At 40.7% G+C, this 22,749-nt stretch overlaps 1 protein-coding gene across 1 annotated transcript; it reads left to right on the forward strand.

Annotated features, from left to right (window-relative positions):
• The first annotated feature begins 17,709 nt into the window (after positions 1–17,709).
• Positions 17,710–22,117, forward strand: LOC112084520. The gene is made up of 3 exons (XM_024153669.1): positions 17,710–19,074; positions 19,198–20,333; positions 20,395–22,117. Exons 1-3 carry the CDS (start codon positions 17,710–17,712, stop codon positions 22,115–22,117), a joined length of 4,224 nt encoding a protein of 1,407 aa, XP_024009437.1.
• Positions 22,118–22,749: the final 632 nt, after the last annotated feature.

Below are 22,749 nucleotides of genomic sequence, written 5' to 3' on the forward strand. Positions count from 1 at the left end.
GGTGGCGCAGGCGAATCTCCGAGTAGAGCGCGCTGCACGCGCTGAATTTCTTGCGCTTGTCTTCCCGGTGCTTGGGTCTCTGAAAAATGCAACACATTGACTTGATCTTGACACGAGAGTTGTGCTGCCGCTAGTTCGTTCAAGCGAGCACTGGTTTGACGATTCAATTCTTCCATTCGAGCCATCATTGTTTCGAATAATATCGCGACATCGGTTCTGGCCGGTGCGCTCTGGTTTACATTCTCCACTCCTGGGTTTAAGGTTGCGTTTTCCACGGGATTCAGCGTCGGTGACTGCCTGTTTGAGGTTTCTTGGTCGTTGGTTGTGGTACGTTGAGCCCTTCCTCAGCAGTTGTCGATGTTGGCAGACTAGTCGTCTCGTTGATTTGAATTCCTGACATTATCGAGCTCCTCTTTGCGTAGAAAGAAATCTCTTAGCCCCACGGTGGGCGCCAATTGTTTGTTCGTATAAGCATGCGAGGTTAATTTGGTAAATATTGTTGAGGGCAATTCGGAGATTCTTGTTAAATAGAGTCGAGCTCGATAGAATGTACTTAAGCGAGGTCTTTTGATCAAGGTGAGATTATGTAGTTATGTATTCGCAAGTGTCGAGCTCTTAGTCTTTATTTCAGATTACGGATCCCGTAATAAATAAAGTTACAGGGATATTTATAGTGTTGAGATTAGGTTACATTTCGGTCAGAGTAGATTGGACGGTCAGGCAGGTAGACCTGACCGACCGTCTATCTGGGTGTCGTGCTGGCGAGCTGTTTCACTCATGTCGACGTGGCAAGCTGCTCCTTAAACTCATAAGCCCGTCTCTTGAACGACCTCGTTTTGGATCGTCGAATGGGCCCTTAGCGACCCTAGACTTCGTTGGACTTCATCAATTAGCTAACGGACCTGATCGAAATTACCAAAAGGGGGCTGTGCTCAGTCCACCTACAACAGTTTCTATTTTCCACATTTTTAGGAAAGGATTAGAACTGACCTAACGGACAAGTCCCAAAGTAGTTACATTTTGAGTATGATATCATTTCTACCACAAACCCTAAACTTCACGATAAAAATGCTGAAAGAGACAAGATTCATTCTCAATCCCTTGCAATTGAAATTTCCACTTTCAACCTCACATGGCTTGCACGAAGGTAAACTATAATTATCTCTAATGATGGAACCCTGTAAATCTGAATTTTTAATCGGTGAAGTATTTATGATCAAAAGCTTAAAGAGTGTTCTCTCTGCTCACTCATCTTAATGTTTTTTTAAGAACATTACACTCACCCTAATTATATTGTTACTACAGAGACAAAAATTCTCAAAAGTCAGAGTGGTATTAAGTTGAAAAAACATCTGACTGTGAGTTTCTCCTTTCTATATTTCTTAAGTTCGATTCTAATATGATCTTGGTGAAGATCTTCCCTTGACCGGCATTCTAATGACTAGATCGGATAGATCTTGTGCTTAAAACACAAAGGATTCAAGCACAAGAGAGATGGATCGAGGGGTCACACAAGAAATGCGGAAGGCTCTTGATATGCCAGGGTGATCCAAGGATATGACACATCTTATGATCCCTTTGCTTAAGAGATATTACACACTCTAAAGCTAAGATGTTCAAAAGAACAAATGATCTTAACTAGAAAGAGATTTTGATATAAAGATAAGATAAGTATTTACAAAGGTTTACAAGACAATATAAGAAAGAACAAGTCGGCCAAAGATATTAATACATCTTGGAAATAACATAGCTACTTGTCAAGTTTGAATTTGAACTTGGCTCCTCTTCATTTTATTGGCCGAGACTTAATGTTGGGTTTGGCTTAGTTGACTTAGGATAAATAAGTGATCCAACCTTGCCTCATTAAAAACCTATTTCTAGGAAGTCCATTGGTACAAAACTAGAGTAGGGAAAAAGAGTACAAGATTGGAACACAAGATCACTTAACTATTTTGGACTTGGATCACAATCAAAGTGCTTGTACGTAATCTTCTCTTTTTCCTCTTCAATCGGTGGATGGCTTTGTTTGATGATGTTTCCTACGATCTCCTTGAGTCTCTTGGTTCTTGGCCGAGTCATAGGTCCTTTTGGAATGATCAAAGGCTCCTCTTGATCAGCTACAAGCTTTCCATCCTCAGGTTCAAGCTCTCTTTGATCTTTGTTGATGTCCATGATTACATCAGATTCCAAATAACATATATATACATGATAGAGCTTGTGGGGTCTATTAATATAAGATTCAGTTAGTAAACTTTGCTTTGCGAGCGTTGTATCTATGTTGTGAGCCTATGTTCAGAACAATTGAATGAGACAAACATGATGTTTTTTTTTTGTTAACTAAGAGGGGTTCGGGCCCGAGCCTTAATCCCTCCCCCCAATGGTCTGGAACTAACCTTTGTTAATACCTTATGACATGGTGTAATGGGAATCGAACTAGGAGTACATGAGACCAACCCCTGCACTTAACCACTAGCCAATTTCATCCGGTGGTGACAAAAATGATGTTAATGCTCTGTTTGGCTGGCAAGATCTCTTAGAACATCTCCAACAGTGGGTGCTTCACAAAAAGTTAGATTAAAAATAAATCTTTAATACAGAAATTGCTTAGCATCGATGCTTTCCTTAGCAACTTAAGCATCCTTAAGCACGATGATGTGCTCGTTTCTCATTGGTCAGACATTTTTTTTTTTTTTTCACGCGGGTTAAGCATATCTCTCTCTTCCTCATGATAACACCTGATTTTGACCACTTTTCACCATTGATTTCAAATGCTTTTTAAAAGGTTTTACTTTGTTTTAGGAACTTTTATTATGATTTCCATGTATTTGTAGTTTCAAGGCTCATTTCAGGAAACTTATGGAATATGATAGCAAAATGGAAGAAATCCATAATTTTAGCTTAGAGTCAGACCGTCAGAAGTTCAGCTTCAAATGAAGCCTTTCTCACCGTCCGAGCCAGCTCAAATTTGAAGACAATCAAGAGGCGACAACCAGCTTTCCATAGCACTTTACATCACAAAGATCCAACGGTGCAATCAAAAGATACATGGAGAACAAGTTGACCCAGTTCAGCAGTCCCGGAAGACTCTCACCCACGGGAAACACATGTTTTACCTGCCCTGGAAGACTCTCACCCCCGGTGGGCCTTAGGACGAGCCACAAGGCCCAATATCAAAGCCCACTTCGCCATTCCTCTTCAGAGAAGTCCTAAATGAGACCTGGAAGACCTTAGGACCTATAAATACATTGTTTAGCAGCCCTAAACGGGTGTGTGCTCCTGTAATGAGATTTTGAGCCACCAAACTTTTTCTTTCTAGGGTTAGGCGATGGAGATGGGGATTCTTCCCCAGATCCATTGTTCTTCCTCCTTTTTATCTTATTAACTTTTCTGTTTCATTCTTTTGCATTTTTCTATGTCTTTTATCATTCATTGCATCATGTAGATTAGTCCCAGAGAGTCAAGTTGTTTGAAGATATCGACATGCATATATATCGATTAGGATTTCTATTGTTCTTAGCCATATTCTGGATCTCATCTCTTCTAAGTCATTCGTAAAGCATGAGAGTAGATTCATGACCTATTCTTTGAGCCTAGGATTGATCAGAGCCATGAGAGTGCTGTATCAGATCATCCATACCTAGCTTTAGAAGAACATAGTCGCTATAGGAGACGAAAGCTACCTATAGAGAAGATGTGAGCAGACGAATTCAGTGTTCATAGCATGATCTTAAGTTTAGCATGAGACCGAGAGTTAATTGCTAGATCTAAGAGATTAGTTTATTAAGGTGACGACAGTTGGTTAATCATACATGTGTCTATTCTAGTTCAATGCAGATTCCAAGAAACAGATGAAGATAAATCGCCCGGAAGCTAGTTGGAAATGCCACCATGCATCAATTAGAGTAAACCGGAGAAGTCTAAATCGCCACCTATGAGTTTAAGAGTCTTTAGTTTGAGTCGATATGCTTTAGATGTTCTTTTAACAATTCATCCTGCATTGCATCTCTTGTGAATATTAGATTAGGTTTAGTTTAGGATTTTAACCAAAAATCCCATATCTTTTATTTGTTTATGATTTGCTTACTTCCCAGTTTGTTGTTTCTTGCAGATTAGACATGCTCCATGTGGATCGACACCCTAAGTCTTACAACGTACATCTGTGCACTTGCAGACATTAGGGTTTTATAAATTAAAAACTTTTGGAGGACCAACGGGCTTGTTAAAAAACAACACTAGGCCCGCAAGCCCATCAAGTTTTTGGCGCCGTTGCCAGGGAGGCATGAAGTCGTTGGAGGTCTAAACCTGGGAGTTTGAAGCCGCAAACGACTATATATATGTCGAGATTCTGCCAAAGCAACATAGGAAGTAAACCAAATTCATAAACACCCTAACTTTTTCTTTTTCTACTTATTCTTTCTTTTGTTTGCCCTTGTTTCAGAAACCTTTGAAGCATGGATCACTCAAGGAGAAACCCTAACCCCGAGCGAAGGTCCTGCGACCTGTGTGAAGCTTCCTGCACGTGTGAATCAACCTCTAGGCGTGATTTTGATCATCATCTTCGGAACCCTAATCCGAACCACCACCATGGAGACTCGCGACCTCCATACCGCCGAGATGAGCCTTATTCGCCACACCTGGTGAACCATCGACAATCTCATCAGATTCTGCACCAGAACTATGAGAACAATCGACTTAACATCCTGATTAATCGATTGGAAGCCAAGCTGAATCAGTTCCTTGCTTCCCAAGCCCGAATCGATGCTGCCCTGCGAACAAGGATAGATGACGTGATCATCGGCCTTGACAAAAGGTTTGATGAACTCTCTGAGCATGTGAAGACACTGGAGGATCAGAGAACCAAGGCTAGTGACGTGTTAGACCAGAGGATAGAGTCTGTCAGGGAAGAACAAGACAAAAACAAGTTTATCATTTGGCAAAACAAAAGGGAGCTGCAAACCCTAACCTTTAAGATCGATGACTTGGATAAGGAGCTGAATGAGAGCAAAAACCAGACCTACGATTACACATTGGAGCTGTGGCAAAGCGTAGTAAAGGTTGAAAACAAGACAGAAAAGCTTGACGCTACTTTAGACATAGTTGTCTATGCTTTGGATGAAGTAGAAGAGAAAGTTGAAAACTTTCTAAAGATCATAAGGAGTGTGATCTGAACTCTGTAATCAATAATTTGGATACCCAAGACATGCCTGACGACCACTGGAAGCAAGAGATCAACAATGGAGAAGAAGAGATTGAAGAAGCAAGCATGGAGAGCCGGAGGGAGCTGACCGCGGCTGCGAGCTCTCCACCCGCGGCCAGAGCCACTCCCACCGCGGCTCCGAACTCCTCACCCGCGGTGGAGCATGATTTCTCAGATTGGGAGAACTTTCAACCTCTTTCTGAAGCCTGTTCATCAGAAAACCGACCTCATGTGACCAGACCTAGGTTGTTTGATCAAGCTGTCTTCTCAATCACTGCACAAGCATCAAAGGAAAAGGAAGAATCCAACACTTATGCATCTTGCAACATGGTTTACACTTGTGACAATGAACTTTAAGAGCAAATCTCAGAAGATGAAGAGTATGATTTGTTTGTAAAAGATCCAAGCCCTAGGGATGATTCATCTGATGACAACACAGAACCAATAACCAAGAGCATATCTAGAGAGAGACTGATCGAATTCAACAAGTTTGTGAAGTCCATTCCTCTCTATCTAGCATTTTGATGATGTCTGGAAGCAAGGCTGCCTTCAAGTCTTTTTCAGATACAGCAAGGAGACTAAGGAGAACATCTCTACATATTTCAGAAGGGCCAGGTATCTATCTTTTCCTAGATCATCACCTGATGCAGCTGTTTACAGGATCCACCTCAAAGATCCCCAAGAAGCCAGTGATTACACAAACAAGATCAGCAAAGAAGCACTTGAAGAGTTCAACCAAGTAGTTCAGACCCTGCTAGAAGGAATTTTGTTTGCCAAAGCATGTAGAGACTACATGATAGGCCACTTCTTTTGTGACGGCAAAGAATCAATCCAAGAGATGAAAGAATTGTTCACACACGCCCAAGAAGGTAGACCAGTTCGAACTCTGCACAAAGTTCAAGACAAAGGTCAATTTCTTATCTCTTGTGACATTAGAGGTGAAAGATTTCTCAATATTCTTTGTGATTCTGGAGCTTGCATTAACATAATGTCCAAAACAACTGCTTTGAGACTTGGTATTAAGCACATCTCAAGTACCAGGACAAAGATTAGCTTAGCAGATGATTCAAGTGCAACACCAAGAGGGATAGCCAGAGACATTCCTCTAAGGATTGGAGATTGCATTGCACCTGTCGATTTATACATAGTAAAGACCAAAGATGACTCTTATCCAGTTATTCTCGGATGGCCTTTCTTAGCAACTGCTGGAGCCATCATGGATTGGCCTAACAGGCGAGTTTCCTTTGCCAATATCGACAAGGGCATCTTCTATGAAGCTACACCACTTAAGAGCAAAAGAGGAGAGCAAATAGCCCAGGAATTTGAACCAGAAGAACTCTGGAGTGATGAAGAACCTGCAAGACAGAACAGGAGGATTTCGAAAAAGACTTGTCTTAGGACAAGATCCTATTTGAACTAAGTCTTTTTCTTTGCAAAGTCTAGCTAAAGACTATAAACCAAAGCGCTTGATGGGAGGCAACCCATTTTAAGTACTTATTTGTTTTTGTTTAAGCTTTCTTTTTCTATTAAAAGTTTTGTTTTTCTTATTTTGGACAGGCCTTCGTATGCTATAAAAAAAAAAAGAGAAGAAGAGGAGCTGACCGCGGCCAAAGGAGGTTCGGCCGCGGCCAGCCTGAGTTTTACCGCGGCCGCGATGTCTTCAACCGCGGCCGGAGCGCGTTCTACTGCGGCCGGGATGCCTTCATGCGCGGCCAGCACATCCGGCCACCTAGGCCATCTTCATTCCACCTTGGCCACCTCCATTACATCCTTGGCCACTTTCATCACCACCACCACCTTGTTCAAATCAGTTTTGGATCTCTAGCATCCAAGTTTGATCAAGCATCACCACCACATCCACCTCACAATCCATCACCACCACCAGGTAAGTTTTCTCTTCCTTAAACTTTTCAAATCTTTTACATACTCTATTTCCCATCTTTGCCTAATTTATTTCACACTGGGGGCAGTGTGGTTTAAGTCTGGGGGAGGATTTCATCCCTTTCTAACCACCTTTTCTTGCATGAGTCATTGCATTCTGCATTTTATTTAAATTTTTTCAAATTTTTTGATTTTCTTAAATCTTTTCAAAGTCTTTGGAGTTTCAAAAAGTGTTTTCAAATGTCAAAAATATTTTGAGGGAATAATGACAAAATCAAATGATGATAACCAACCTGTTTGCTTCTACACCAATCATTCATAAAAGCTCTTTCAAGGTTTAGTACTAGACTAGGCGGTAGCTAGAGTACTTACACTACTAAATCCCACCAGAGGACTTCTATTCATGAAGATCTTTTCTGCCAGGATATAACTTAATCTTGACATCTAATTTCTCATCAATGGTTTTAAGAAGGCATCATGATATACATCTAGGACATCTTTTCCTTATTGATACCACTCTTTGTTGTCCTAGATGGCCAATTCATCTTTAGCTGGTACCACACCCTTAACCTAAACATTCATGTTCAAACCTCATGCACTCTCTCTTAAGTTTATATCGACAGATATGTGCAAAAACGCCGGAGAGGAAGGAACAACATAGTTTTCAGTCACTCAAGGGAAAGACTGAAAGAGACCAGAAAGGAGTGTGCCATAAATCTTTTGATGCCTCAGAAGAACTCATTTTTAAAGGTAATTTTCGTGTTCCCTAAGACTCTAAGTCAAAAGGCAGTTTCTCCTTTCAAAAAAAAAAACGAAAAAAGAAAAAAAGAAAGAAAGAAAAGGAAACTAAAAGCCTAAAGAGTCTTAGAAACCGAAATCACTTGAGTCAAGGCAATAGGTATTCACTTAAGGAGTTATGGATTCACAACCTGGACAAAAATCTAAGTCTGGGGGAACTATAAGGAGAACCTGAAGAAAGGAGATCAGAAATCTTGAAGCAAGAAGAGTGTGACTGAAGCTGTGGGGGCATTTATCAGTTCCATCCTCTCTTGCTGTTTTGCATAATATCCTGTCTCTCCAGAAAAAGGTAACCCTAAACACATCAGCCTTATCATTACAAATCTTTTTTGATACCTAACCTTGAATGCCTTGTTTAATATCCTTTTGATGAGAACTATTAAAACCTTTAATGAATATTAAGAGCTAGTTGACTGGAAGTTAGTTCTAAGTGTGTGGATTTTCGCATGACGGATTAACGGATTAGTTATGTTTGTATTTTAGTGAGAATTTTCTAGACTTGATCTGATTGATGCATTTTCCATAATTAAAGTCTAGAAGTATGGTTGCTGATATTTTTTAGTTCCCTCTCATTTTTGTTGAATGATATTTTTCAAGATTAGATATTGTTTTGTTTGGGGGAGTTGATAACATCTAATTTTGACCACTTTTCACTATTGATTTCAAATGCTTTTTCAAAGGTTTTACTTTGTTTTAGGAACTTTTATTATGATTTCCATGTATTTGTAGTTTCAAGGCTCTTTTCAGGAAACTTAGGGAATATGATAGCAAAATGGAAGAAATCCACAATTTTAGCTCAGAGTTAGATTGTCAGAAGTTCAGCCTCAAATGAAGATTTTCTCACCGTCCGATCCAGCTCAAATTTGGCGACAATCAAGAGGAGACAACCAGCTTTCCATATCACTTTACATCACAAAGATCCAACGGTGCAATCAAAAGATACATGGAAAACAAGTTAACCCAGTTCAGCAGTCCCGGAAGACTCTCACCCACGGGAAACACATGTTTTACCTGCCCTGGAAGACTCTCACCCCCGGTGGACCTTAGGACGAGCCACAAGGCCCAACATCAAAGCCCACTTCGCCATTCCTCTTCAGAGAAGTCCTAAATGAGACCTGGAAGACCTTAGGACCTATAAATACATAACTTTTTTTTTCTAGGGTTAGGCGATGGAGATGGGGATTCTTCCCCAGATCCATTGTTCTTCCTCCTTTTTATCTTATTAACTTTTCTGTTTCATTCTTTTGTATTCTTCTATGTCTTTTAACATTCATTGCGTCCTTCTATGTCTTTTATCATTCATTGCATCATGTAGATTAGTCCCAGAGAGTCAAGTTGTTTGAAGATATCGACAAGCATATATATCGATTAGGATTTCTATTGTTCTTAGCCATATTCTGGATCTCATCTCTTCTAAGTCATTCGTAAAGCATGAGAGTAGATTCATGACCTATTCTCTGAGCCTAGGATCGATCAGAGCCACGAGAATGTTATATCAGATCATCCATACCTAGCTTCAGAAGAACATAGTCGCTATAGGAGACGAAAGCTACCTATAGAGAAGATGTGAGCAGACGAATTCAGTGTTCATAGCATGATCTTAAGTTTAGCATGAGATCGAGAGTTAATTGCTAGATCTAAGAGATTAGTTGATTAAGGTGACGACAGTTGGTTAATCATACATGTGTCTATTCTAGTTCAATGCAGATTCCCAGAAACAGATGAAGATAAATCGCCCGGAAGCTAGTTGAAAATGCCACCATGCATCAATTAGAGTAAACCAGAGAAGTCTAAATCGCCACCTATGAGTTTAAGAGTCTTTAGTTTGAGTCGATATGCTTTAGATGTTCTTTTAACAATTCATCCTGCATTGCATCTCTTGTGAATATTAGATTAGGTTTAGTTTAGGATCTTAACCAAAAACCGCATATCTTTTATTTGTTTATGATTTGCTTACTTCCCAGTTTGTTGTTTCTTGCAGATTAGACATCCTCTATGTGGATCGACACCCTAAGTTCTACAACGTACATCTGTGCACTTGCAGACACTAGGGTTTTATAAATTTAAAACTTTTGGAGGACCAATGGGCTTGTTAAAAAACAACACTAGGCCCGCAAGCCCATCACTTCACCGATTCATTTTTTTCCCAAGTCCTTTTTTTCTCCTTCGATTCATTTGCAGACTGAGAGATTACCCAGCTAGTTCTTCATGCATGCTTATTCGAATCGTTTCCTTGCTTTGATGGGATAGTGGTCGGCGATTTTCTGGGATAGAGGGAGATGGTGGAAGGTAAACCGGTATTCTCTGTAATTTTGATTTGGTTGTTCTTATTTTGTTAGATGAATTGGGTGTAGTTGGGGAGTACTTAACCACAAACGAAATCGATTGTCTGGGATTGATAAGGGTTACTCGTGTTGGTTAGTTGGGGAATCAAATTTCTGAAACCAAATTTGATTAGGAATTTTGTATTTGTTGCGGAATTGATTTTTGACTGATGAATGATTCGTTTCTTTTCAGGCAGAATACAACTTAGGGATATTAATCACAAAAGAATAAGTCTCCTAAGCTATTTTATGAGCTACTCTATTGCCTTCTCTTGGGTTAAAGCAAAATGTTGATCTTGAAGTCTTGATAGAAGCTCTTTAATGTCCTGCTGAAACATACTTAGACAAGGCCATAAGTTCTCATCCTTCATACCATCCACTAGACTCTTAGAGCCAGCTTCAAAATAATTCTGGAATAGTTGAGATTAGTGACCATAATCATTGCCCATCTAAGTGTCTCAGCCTCAGCTTCAAGTACCGAACCCAGCTGATGGAGTGCTTTTCCTCTCATCCAAACCGCATTTCCATGACAATCTCTTAAACAAATTTTACATCTGTCACCGTCTTTCTTCCAGGCTGCATCCACATGACACTAAAACCAATTTGATGGTGGTGGAATCCAAGTTGAACGAGGTACGGTTGGGGTGATTATCCTTGGTCTCTCACATTCAACCTCTATTCTGGAATGTCATTCTTCAGCATCGTCCAAAGCCTTTTTCACCAAATCCCGAGCTTCGAATTCCATCCCTTTAAAGAGAAGATCATTTTGATTCTTCCATAATCTCCACATGATCCACGACACCACTTTCACAGCATCAGTCTCTAAAAGATGTTATTTTGCAATGTTGAAGTCTAGAGTCTTCTTATTTTGTAACAATGGTTTTTGATCTCAGATTTACCTTTTTATGTTCTTTAACTGAATAAATAATTTATTCAAACCAATGGAATTAAGGGTGAAAGCCGATGAATGCCTTTCCAGTCGAGTTTGTGTTCACAATCTCTCCTTTTCAGTAGATTTTATATAATAAGATACCACTATGTCTTGTAACCAATCAAAACATAAAAAAATGGTATCAAGTTAATCGACAAAACAATGAGAAATTACCCGATTTTAATGGAAGCCGAAGATAAATAATTTTAAAAAGGATTAGTGATTTGGTTTGCTACAAAGAACACATTTTAAATTTTCAAATCACATTTTATATATTTTAAGTATTTTTAACTTAAAAAAAAAAACCAAACCATTTTTATCTTTTTTTTTATATAACATTTGCTTTATTAAAATTATAAATAGGGGGAACATAGTAATGTAACCACATTTTACAAAAAACACATTTTAAATTTTCAAATCACATTTTATATATTTTAAGTATTTTTAACTTAAAAAAACCTAACCATTTTTTTTATATATATATATAACATCTGCTTTATTAAAATTATAAATAGGGGGAACATAGTAATGTAACCATTTTATCTATAAAATATTTTATGGTTTGAATAATTTTTTTATTCAGTTAAAGAACATAAAAAGGTAAATCTGAGATTAAAAACCATTGTTACAAAATAAGAAAACTCCAGACTTCAACATTGCAAAAGAACATCTTTTAGAGACTGATGCTGTGAAAGTGGTGACGTAGATCATGTGGAGATTATGGAAGAATCGAAATGATCTTCTCTTTAAAGGGATGGAATTCGAAGCTCGGGATTTGGTGAAAAAGGCTTTGGACGATGCTGAAGAATGACATTCTAGAATAGAGGTTGAATGTGAGAGACCAAGGACAATCACCCCAACCATACCTCGTTCAACTTGGATTCCACCACCATCAAATTGGTTTAAGTGTCATGTGGATGCAGCCTGGAAGAAAGACGGTGACAACTGTGGAATTGGTTAGATTTTAAGAGATTGTCATGGAAATGCGGTTGGGATAGGAGGAAAAGCACTCCATCAGCTGGGTTTGGTACTTGAAGCTGAGAGTAAGACACTGACACTTAGATGGACAATTATTATGGTCACTAATCTCAACTATTCCAGAATTATTTTTGAAACTGACTCTAAGAGAACTTATGGTCTTGTCTAAGTATGTTTCAGCAGGATATTAAAGGGATTCTATCAAGACTTCAAGATCAACATCTTGCTTTTTTCCCAAGAGAATGCAATATAGTAGCTCATAGAATAGCTTAGGAGACTTATTCTTTTATGACTAATATTCTTAAGTTGTATTCTATTATGCTTTGTTGGATTAATCCCTTAATTGAAGATGATAAGACTATGTTTAACGGTAGAAATCTATAAAGGTTCTTAAAGAATATTTTATTATTAAATTTATGTTAAAACTAATATATATATATATATTTTAATATTAAAGTTGGTCCAGCCCAAAAAAAAGAAAGAGAGAGAAATGAAGGAAAAGTAAAAATAAAATAAAAAGAAAGAAAACACAAGAAATAGAGAAAAAAGTAAGAAGTAGGGATTAACTTTATCCAATAAAAAATTGACATGTGGCTTTAAGAATCGATTCTTAAAACTCTTATTTAAAAATTGGTTTCTGAATTATTGACTCATTTATATTTACTAGGTGAGTAACTGCGCGTATGCGCGGGTTTTGTTTTGAATAACTTGTGTTTAAAAATGTTTACATTATAGTTGCAATGATATTATTATGTAGCTCATGATAAGAACACAATTATTTGCTAGATTGATTTTGCTATTATGTAGCAAATAAGTTTTTCTATACTTTTTATACTTTTTTTTCATGCATATGTTATTTTTCCATTGTATTTGATAAGCTACGTTCAATTTGGAATTAGAGAAAGATTTTGACAGTCAAATCGAGCAAAACATTATATTTAAGAAAATATCATCAAAACAGGAAAAAAGCGTTAAAAGACTATGATTTAGGAGTCTGTTAATTAGACAATTGAATTCTACTAACTTTGTTTGTTGCATCTTATCATTATTGGGTAACTGAAAAGCCAAAAATAAATTTACAACGAAAAAATAGTGATATATTCCAATATCTTTACTTGAACTTATACTATTCTACACTGTTAGCAATCGTAACGCAACAGAGAACAAAAAAGTATATAGCATATGCCTGATTTATTTGACAACAATGAAAAAGACATTATCATCGTTACGAACTCAGGGTCGCCGAAATTATTCGTTGTGTACTGTCGGAAGCTTCTCTTTGAGCATCGAAAACATTAATATTCGTAGTGTAGAATTAGCCATTAAATATATAAAATATGAACATACTTTGATGCATGCGATACACTAATCTAAGATTGCGAATTTGATGTAATTTTGGATCTGTCAAGAAATCTTTCTTTGTGTACTATCAGAAAATCTTCATATTGTCAAGAAACAGAAATAAAATCACGAAATAGAGATAGAAATATCTCACGCCGAGTGTACTCGTACATTTTAAATAAAAATGGCATAAGAATATGACTGCAAATTTTGATTGCCTCATGAAATTGAAAAGAGAGGATAAAGAAGGGAAGCTTAACATGATTCAGCCTCTACAATACTCAGAAGATGCCAATCAATATGACAATTAAAAACCATAAGGATAAACCAAATTATTTCACTTACATAACGAAAATGCTTTAGATTCTTCCGTTGTCTCGCTCACTGACGTGTTTTCGAACCCATACGGCCAATTTTTTTTATGAACCTTTTTTGCATTAAATTTAATTTTTTGGGTTTTTTTCTTATAATAATAGAAAACCGGATCAATAAACCAAACCCTAAACCCAATTAGATCTGGTTTGGGAAACTAAACCAGTAAAATAAGAAATCGAAATCTAGACTAAACCAAAAGTAAAACTGGATCTAAACCAAAGACGGAAAACCCTAACTGCTACAATGAAGCTGCTGCTGGGAGCTTACCACCAGTTCAATCTGCCAGCACCATGTCCAGACTAACCCACCCATTTTGAAGCTTGATTCCTCTGTGGCTCCGCCTATGGGTTTGGTTGTCCACTTCCCTTGAAGGTTTTGATTTGGGAGTTCCACGAGCCATTGTTTTCAGCCTACTTTGCACTCTACAATGAAAGTGTCAGCGACAAATAGATGGATCAACCAAAATCCATTGACAAAGCAAATCTATAGAAATCCTGTAGAGACCAAAATTGAAAAATCAAGGAGAAATTTAATAACCTTTTAAAAGGTTTTGAAAGGCTTTCATGATTGGTCAACTAAAAAAGACGTGAATTTAACAACGGATCGATGTATGACTTAGAAAAAGATTGAAGATAAAGAGAGATGGAGGGTAAGATGAAACGGCGAGTAGTTGATGGAGGCATGATACCCTTGTTTGTTGATGTAGCTAAGATCTGCTAACCCAGAAATCTAAACAGCGAGTAGTTGTCATTTGACACAGCGGAGGAGGCAGCGTTATATTTGGCTGACAGGTTTTGGAAGCTCAATTGGACAATCTCTATCCCGCAACAGAGGCTATTCATCGAACTGAGTTTCTTCCCTTCAATTCTCTGTTAATGCAAACCTTTAAGCTATTTCCCAGAACTTGGTATAAACACATAAATATGGAAAAGCAGAGTAATTTTTTTTATATAGGAAATGTTCTTTCAACCGACGTGAAACTGAGATCATGATGGAATTATAAAAAATTGAGATCCTTGCCTTAATGATGCACAGACCATAAACCCTTTTAAGTTTTTTTTTTTACGTTTTTTGACGATTGAATTTTTTTTCATTTCTGTTATGATTACAAAGCAAACAGATCGACATACATTGAACTTGTAAATTTCATTTTTTTTGCTAAAAATTGTTAGGACACGTGTCATTTTATTGAATGCTGACGTGTCACCTTCTTGAAAGAGTTCCTTCTTCTTTTATATAGTAGACTAGTGATTGTTCCGCGTTACGCGCGGATATTTATATTTATTTTTTTAATAATTTTTGTGTTAAGAATAATTAATTAAATCATTAAATTTTAAAAATTAGCTTGAAATTTTACCAAACATTAAATTGTAAACACTGTTTTGTAAGCTGCCTGAATTAGTTTGATATAATACTTCATGTGAATATAATCATCAAATAGAATTGTTTCTTTTCTTAAACAACCTCTATTATATTACGAGACAATTTTTGTATGTACTTTGAGATTTTATTTGCGAGTACTCTTAATATATTTTGGATATTAAACTTTGTAGTAGATAATTAGAGAACCAACAAATACAAAACTACAATAATTTCCAAAACTTTGATATCTTTCTCTCCGGTCTATTCATTTGAAAGAAATTAAAATCTCTCTCTGATTGGCTATTTTTAATAGTTAATAGATACCAATATAAAGACGTTTATCCCAACTTCTTCGCTTCCTCTGTAAGTGAAGTTGTTATTTTGTTATAGAAAATCGAATAGAACACTACTATATGAAAATATATATCATGAACCCAACCTACATATACAATCTTTTATTATTCTTTTAATTGGATCTTATCAAAATGGGTTATTTTTGTATACGTTTTCGGGTTGACCGAACCAGCGCACTGAGAAGCCCTCTTGTTTTGCCACTTATTTAGTTTTAAACGCATATTTTCTTCCCAGTTACATGTTGTGAAATAGAGCGTTTTTCGTCGACTTATATATCACCATAGACTCGCACTATTGTAGTGGATAGCACTAAGTGGCAAAAAAGTTAAATCAACCATTTTTATATATGATCTCAGGCATTATCTTTGAAATAACCATCTGTCATCTCGTTGACTTCATATGCGATCCTCTCCATATATGAAGTCTTTGTTGGGTTAATTATTTGGTCATTGGTATACTAATCTTTTCCAATCCCTGATCTTCCTTCCCGCGCGCCTTAAACATCTTCAATCCTTGGAAGCTCGTTTCCTCTCCCTCTCCTCTCCCTTCATACATATTTTTAGAAATCAGAAATGATTTAACTTAAGAACTGGTAAGAAATGTGTACAGAACTAATTAAATGGTACGTTCTTAGCACAACCACTGTTGGAGGTGAAAACCGCACCCCGGTTTTCTCCGGTACAAACCGAGATCGGCGTAATGTAAATCCGGTTCACGAATGAATGTACCGGGGAAACTGGGCTGAATAAGATCTTAGGTCGAACGCAGCCCATTAAGCCTAGGTCGGCGAGAAGCTTCTCGAAGGAACCGAGAAGTTTCCCGAGTTCGGTCGAGAATAGGAAAGTTTCCTATTGGAAAAATAAAACTACTACGAGAAAAGGCAAAGGACCGAGAGAAAAGGAAAGTCCTCTCGGTCCCATATCACTAAAAATGCACTCGATGACCGACTCAGAAGATATATGTAAAGGGAGATGGATCGACACCAGAGAACACAAGATATTCCAGAGAAGACTTAGAGACTGAGAACTCATCACACTAGATTCTTGGTTTCATAAAGTCTTAGTTCGTTATTATCTGCTTAACTACCAAACTCAGTTGTATTCTTTCGATTCGATCTAATAAAACCCGAATTTACCGATCTAAAGTACTGTTTTGCCCCTTGTCGATATTCACATATTAACAATTGGCGCGCCAGGTAGGGGGCCTTAAACAGATTTTTCAGTTTTAGATCGGACTTCGGATAGATTGAATCAGCGATGACGGACCAAGCCAACACTCAGGAGGAAGGAAACCCTCTCGGTAGAGAGAACACTAACGTCCGAAACCCTGCAGAGCAGGGAGGAGGAATTCCTGGGGAAAACGCTGGGACTGAAGCCGGCCAAACTCCCGCAGCTGTAGGAGGTTTTGGAACGGAACTATTGCTCCAAGTGTTCAACGCTCAGTTCGAGGCCATTAACAAAAGGAGCGAGGAACGTTTCAGTCAGATGGCAACACAAATCGCCGGGCTTCAGTCAAGCACGAACTCCCCTTCGAGTTCGGAACATCATTGACGATCTCAATACTGACGGAGATCCAGCCGGAACTATGAGGTCTACCGCAGTCGGATCAGCGAATGCACCAGCATCGGATTTAAGCCGAGACGCCGAGTTTGAAGCAATGAAGGCGCAACTTCGCGAGATCACTTCGAAGATACATCAAGCAACAAGCGCGGCTCCGGAGATCGAGCGCGTCATTCAGGAAACACAGAAAACACCCTTCACACTGCGCATAGCAGGAACGCCGGTCAAACACATGGAGAAACTGAAGATAAAGATCTATGAAGGCAATACCGACCCTCGACACTTTTTGACATCATTCGGCATCTGCATGAATCGATATCAGTTCAAATCTTCCGAGGAGAGAGATACAGTTCAGTGTCAACTGTTTGTGGAAAGTCTGGGAGGAGTAGCTCTCGACTGGTTCTCGCGACTCGAGGCCAACTCAATCGATAACTATAAAGAGTTGACGACGGCCTTCGTCTAACACTTCTCCATGTTCATCGGGCAGAACACCAAGAACTCTGAGCTCTGGCAAATAGCCCAAGGAGCAAGCGTGAGCCTTCGCGATTTCATCCAGCTCTTTAAGACGATTGTCGCTAATTGTACGATCAGCGATGAAGCCGCCCTCTTATGCCTTCGCGATTTCATCCAGCTCGGATAAAAACTAGCTTCCGAAGCGCAATCACGCACAACCCTCCACAGACGTTAGAGGACGCACTACACCGAGCTAATACTTACATCGCCGAAGAAGAAGAGGAGGCCGCTTATGAGCAAAGTTATTCGACAAAGCAACCCGAGCGTTCGAAAGCAACAACAAACAAACCACAGTCAGGATACAACAGAGGGTACGGGAATCGTAAGAAGTTCTACGCTAATGCGATCCAGCAACCAACCAAACAATGGAATAATAAATGGGTCCGCGGTGAAGAAGATCAGGACAAGTCCTTGTTCTACGAATTCCACAACCGTAGAGGACATAGCACCGAAGAATGCAGACACCTGCGAGAATATCTACTCGGCCAATACCGAAAGGGGCCAATCTCGGTTGACGATCTCCGTCGCTCAAACACGCCTAGGAACAGTGGGCAAATCTCGATTGACGATCTCCGTCGTTCAAACATGCCTCGACCAAATAACATACAGCTCGAGAACGCCATCACCAAGGATCCACCAACTCCACCGGCTTTACCGACGTTACCAGCTTTACCGGCGCTACCACCACCGCCACCGAATCCGCCTGCATTGCCCGAACAACAGAAACGCAATCGTGACGATCGAGCACCAGAAAACCATGCTCCCAAAGCAAGGAAACGCGTCAACATGATAATGGGGGCCATCGAAGCTTGCAGCTATTCGGTTCGAGCTATCAAAGAATACAGTAGACAGGCCGCCAGCGCGGCCAAAGTCCCGCACGATCCGCCGAAGGGAACGCCTTTGGTATTTACCGAGGCCGACACAATCGGACTGCATAAACCACACAACGACGCCCTCGTCGTCGAACTGCTTCTCGACGACGTCGAAGCTAGTCGCATTCTGGTCGACACAGGCAGTTCGGTCAACATTATCTTCAAGGAAGCACTTGACCAGCTCGATTTACCGTCAGATAAGATTGAGCCTTTTATCGAGCCACTTACAGGTTTCGACGGAGAACGTTGCATGACGGTCGGCATGGTCAACATATCGATCTACCTCGGTGGAGTCGTAAAGATTATCCAGTTCCTTATCCTCGACAAACCGGTAATCTACAACGCCATCCTCGGTACGCCTTGGTTACACGCAATGAAGGCGGTTGCCTCAACCTACCATCAATGCCTGAAGTTCCCAACTCCCGACGGTGTCTACACTCTCCGAGGAAACCAAACCGTCGCTCGATCATGTTACATAAACGAGTGCAAACTCCGCTCAGCCAACGAAGCTTGTGTCATCAGTTCGTTAGGACCGACGAACGAGCTCGTCGTCCAGCAGACAAAGCCTAAGCAGGAGTCGATCGTTCAAGTTTGCATCGACGAACTAAGGCCAGAGTGTCAAGTCGGAATCGGTGCCGAACTCGACTCAGCATCCGCGATCTGCTCATTCACTTTCTGAAACAGCATTCGTCAACCTTCGCATGGTCGGTAGAAGTTATGCCTGGGATTGATCCACAGATCGCGTGTCACGAGCTTAACATCGATCCAACATACAAACCGATCAAGCAGAAACGCTGAAAGCTCGGACCAGAGAAGGCGCAAGCCGTCAAATGATGAGGTCGAGCGGTTGCTTCAAGCAGGATCTATTACTGAGGTCAAATATCCTGATTGGTTAGCAAATCCCGTAGTCGTTAAGAAAAAGAACGGTAAATGGAGGATTTGCGTCGACTTTACCGATCTCAATAAGGCATGTCCGAACGATAGTTTTCCTTTGCCTCATATCAACCGCCTTGTGGAAGCGACTGCCGGAAACGAACTACTCTCGTTTATGGACGCATTCTCCGGATATAATCAGATTCTTATGCATCCGCAAGATCGGGAAAAGAAATCGTTCATCACAGACCGCGGCATATACTGCTATAAGGTCATGCCTTTTGGTCTGAAGAATGCTGGAGCAACGTACCAACGACTGGTGAACCGGATGTTTGCAAGCCAGCTCAGGCGAACTATGGAAGTTTACATTGACGATATGCTCATGAAATCACTCGTCGCTTCCGATCACATCGGTCATCTTCGCACATGCTTCGATATTCTTGACCAGTATGACATGAAGCTCAATCCCACTAAGTGCACGTTTGGCGTAACGTCTGGAGAGTTCCTCGGATACATAGTCACACGGCGAGGCATTGATGCTAATCCGAATCAGATTGCAGCTATACTCGAGCTCCCATCTCCGGCAACCAAACGCGAAGTTCAACGACTCACTGGACGCATTGCAACACTTAATCGGTTTATATCCAGATCGACAAACAAGTGCTTGCCTTTCTACCAACTTCTTCGCGGTAACAAACATCTCGAATGGAATGAGAAGTGCGAAGAAGCTTTTGCCGAGCTAAAGAAATACTTGTCTACGCCACCAGTCTTATCCAAACCCGAAACCGGCGAGACACTTTACCTCTACATCGCAATTTCAGAGTACGCGGTCAGCAGTGTTCTTGTTCGAGAAGATCGTGGCGAGCAGAAGCCAATTTTCTACACAAGCAAATCCCTTAATGGGTCAGACTATCGATACCCGACCTTGGAGAAATTCGCCTTTGCCGTGGTTATTTCCGTGAGGAAGTTACGCCCGTATTTCCAATCACTCGATCGTTGTCCTAACTGACTACCCTCTTCGCACTTTCCTCCATAGCCCAAGTCAATCCGGACGACTCGCCAAGTGGGCCATTGAACTCAGCGAATATGACATCGAATACCGAGGAAGAACCGCAACGAAGTCTCAAGTCCTGGCGGATTTCTTGGTCGAACTCCCACCTGAGCTCGTCGAAGCTAATCCTGTCATACAACCTTGGATTCTTCACGCCGATGGCTCCTCTTCCCATAAAGGATCCGGCGTCGGGATTCGTCTCAAATCCCCCGAAGGGGAGGTTATCGAACAATCATTCCGCCTTGGCTTCCCGGCGTCCAACAATGAAGCCGAATACGAAGCATTGATTGCCGGACTACGACTTGCTAAAAGTATCGGTGCCGAACATGTACACGCCTACTGCGACTCTCAACTTGTGGCTAACCAATTTCACGGCGAATACGAGGCCAAGAACGATCGCATGGACGCGTACCTCAAAGTCCTTAAGGATGTTGCTTCGGAGTTCTCAACCTTCGAGCTTACAAAGATACCTCGTGATGAGAATGCAACCGCCGACGCCTTAGCCGCTCTCGCGACTAATTCCGATCCCGATCTTCGGCGAACTATCTCAATCGCAGCAATCGAACGACCAAGTATCGAGCCTGGTCCAAACTGCAACATCATCACAAGACGACGTGATTACGAAGCCCAACCCAATCTCGCCCCACCCCTCACCCGAAAGACGAAACCCAGAGAGGTCGTCACCGACCTCAACACCACCATGGACGAACAAAACGATAACGAATCTGATCCCGAAGACGAGTCCGAAGGCCAACACGTTCCAATCGATATCGAAGCCGAAGGTGAAGACGAGCCCGAAGATTGGACCTTAGAAATTGTGGGCTACATTGGAGATGGAACGGTCCCCGCAGATAAATGGGCAGCTCGGCGCCTTAAGGCTCGTGCAGCTCGATACGTGGTCATTAAGGGCACTCTTCTCAGATGGGATGCGTCCGGTGTACTCTTGACTTGCGTTCACGGCAACGAAATCATGGAAGTAATGCAGAAAGTACATGAAGGAGAAGGAGGGAATCACTCCGGAGCTCGGTCTTTGGCGTTCAAGATCAAAAAAGCTGGTTATTACTGGCCTACCATGCTTTCCGACTGCGAAAAGTATACAGCACGCTGCGAGAAATGCCAACGTCATGGCCCGATGATCAACCTTCCTACCGAGCTCTTGATGACTTCGACCGCACCATACCCTTTCATGCGCTGGGCAATGGACATCATCGGTCCTTTTCGCCGATCTACGACTCAGAAGCAATACGTTCTGGTCGTCACGGACTACTTCACCAAATGGGTCGAAGCCGAAGCAGATCCCGAGATTCACGGAATCGATATCAAGAAGTTCGTCTGGAAATTTATCATCTGCCGACACGGAGTCCCGTACGAGATCGTTATGGACAACGGAACCCAATTCACTTCGATAATTTTCACAGATTTTTGCGCCAAGTGGAAAATCCGACTAAGCTTCTCTACCCCGCGATACCCACAAGGAAACGGACAAGCCGAAGCCACAAACAAAACCATTATCGATGGTCTGAAGAAGCGACTAGATACCGCTAAGGGAACTTGGGCGGACGAACTCGATGGTGTTTTGTGGTCCCACCGAACTACACCACGACGTTGGACCGGTCAATCACCATTCTTCCTTGCATATGGTACCGAAGCTATGTGTCCCGCCGAACTCAATGTCCCAAATATTCGCCGAACCATGCTCACCCAGTAACCCGATGCGAATAACGACATGATGCTCGACACAATCGACTTAGTCGAAGAACATCGCGAACGAGCATTACTCCGGATACAAAACTACCAACAACTGGCAGCTCGTTACTATAACAAGAAGGTTAAAGGCCGTCACTTTGAAGATGGTGATCTCGTACTTCGCAAAGTCTATCAAAACACAGAAGAAAAGAACGCAGGAAAACTCGGCGCGGACTGGGAAGGACCATACCAAGTGATGAAGGTTGTTAAGCCCGGCATTTATCAACTCATGAAGTCAGACGGAACTCCGATCCCGCGATCTTGGAACTCAATGCATCTCAAACAATACTACTACTAGTTCGTTACGAGCTTGATCAAAAAAAAAAAAAAAAAAGCCTCCGAACTACTTAGTCGGAGCAAAAAACACTTTTGTACTCAAAACTACGAATGGCTTGATCCCTTTAAAGGGTACGTAGGCAGCTCGTTACCGAGTCCAGCTATAACATCAATAAAATTTTATTAAGTCAAAAAACGTCTAAGTTCTAGTTCGGTAATCACAAGATACCGAACTCCTTGTTCTTACATCGACTTCCTGGCTAGTTGTTCGATAGCATTCCACATGAATGCAAACTTAAAAAGCCGAGATCCGTCTCG

The sequence above is a fragment of the Eutrema salsugineum genome, unplaced genomic scaffold (genome assembly GCF_000478725.1).
Source record: "Eutrema salsugineum unplaced genomic scaffold, Eutsalg1_0 scaffold_4, whole genome shotgun sequence".
Lineage (NCBI taxonomy): Eukaryota > Viridiplantae > Streptophyta > Magnoliopsida > Brassicales > Brassicaceae > Eutrema > Eutrema salsugineum.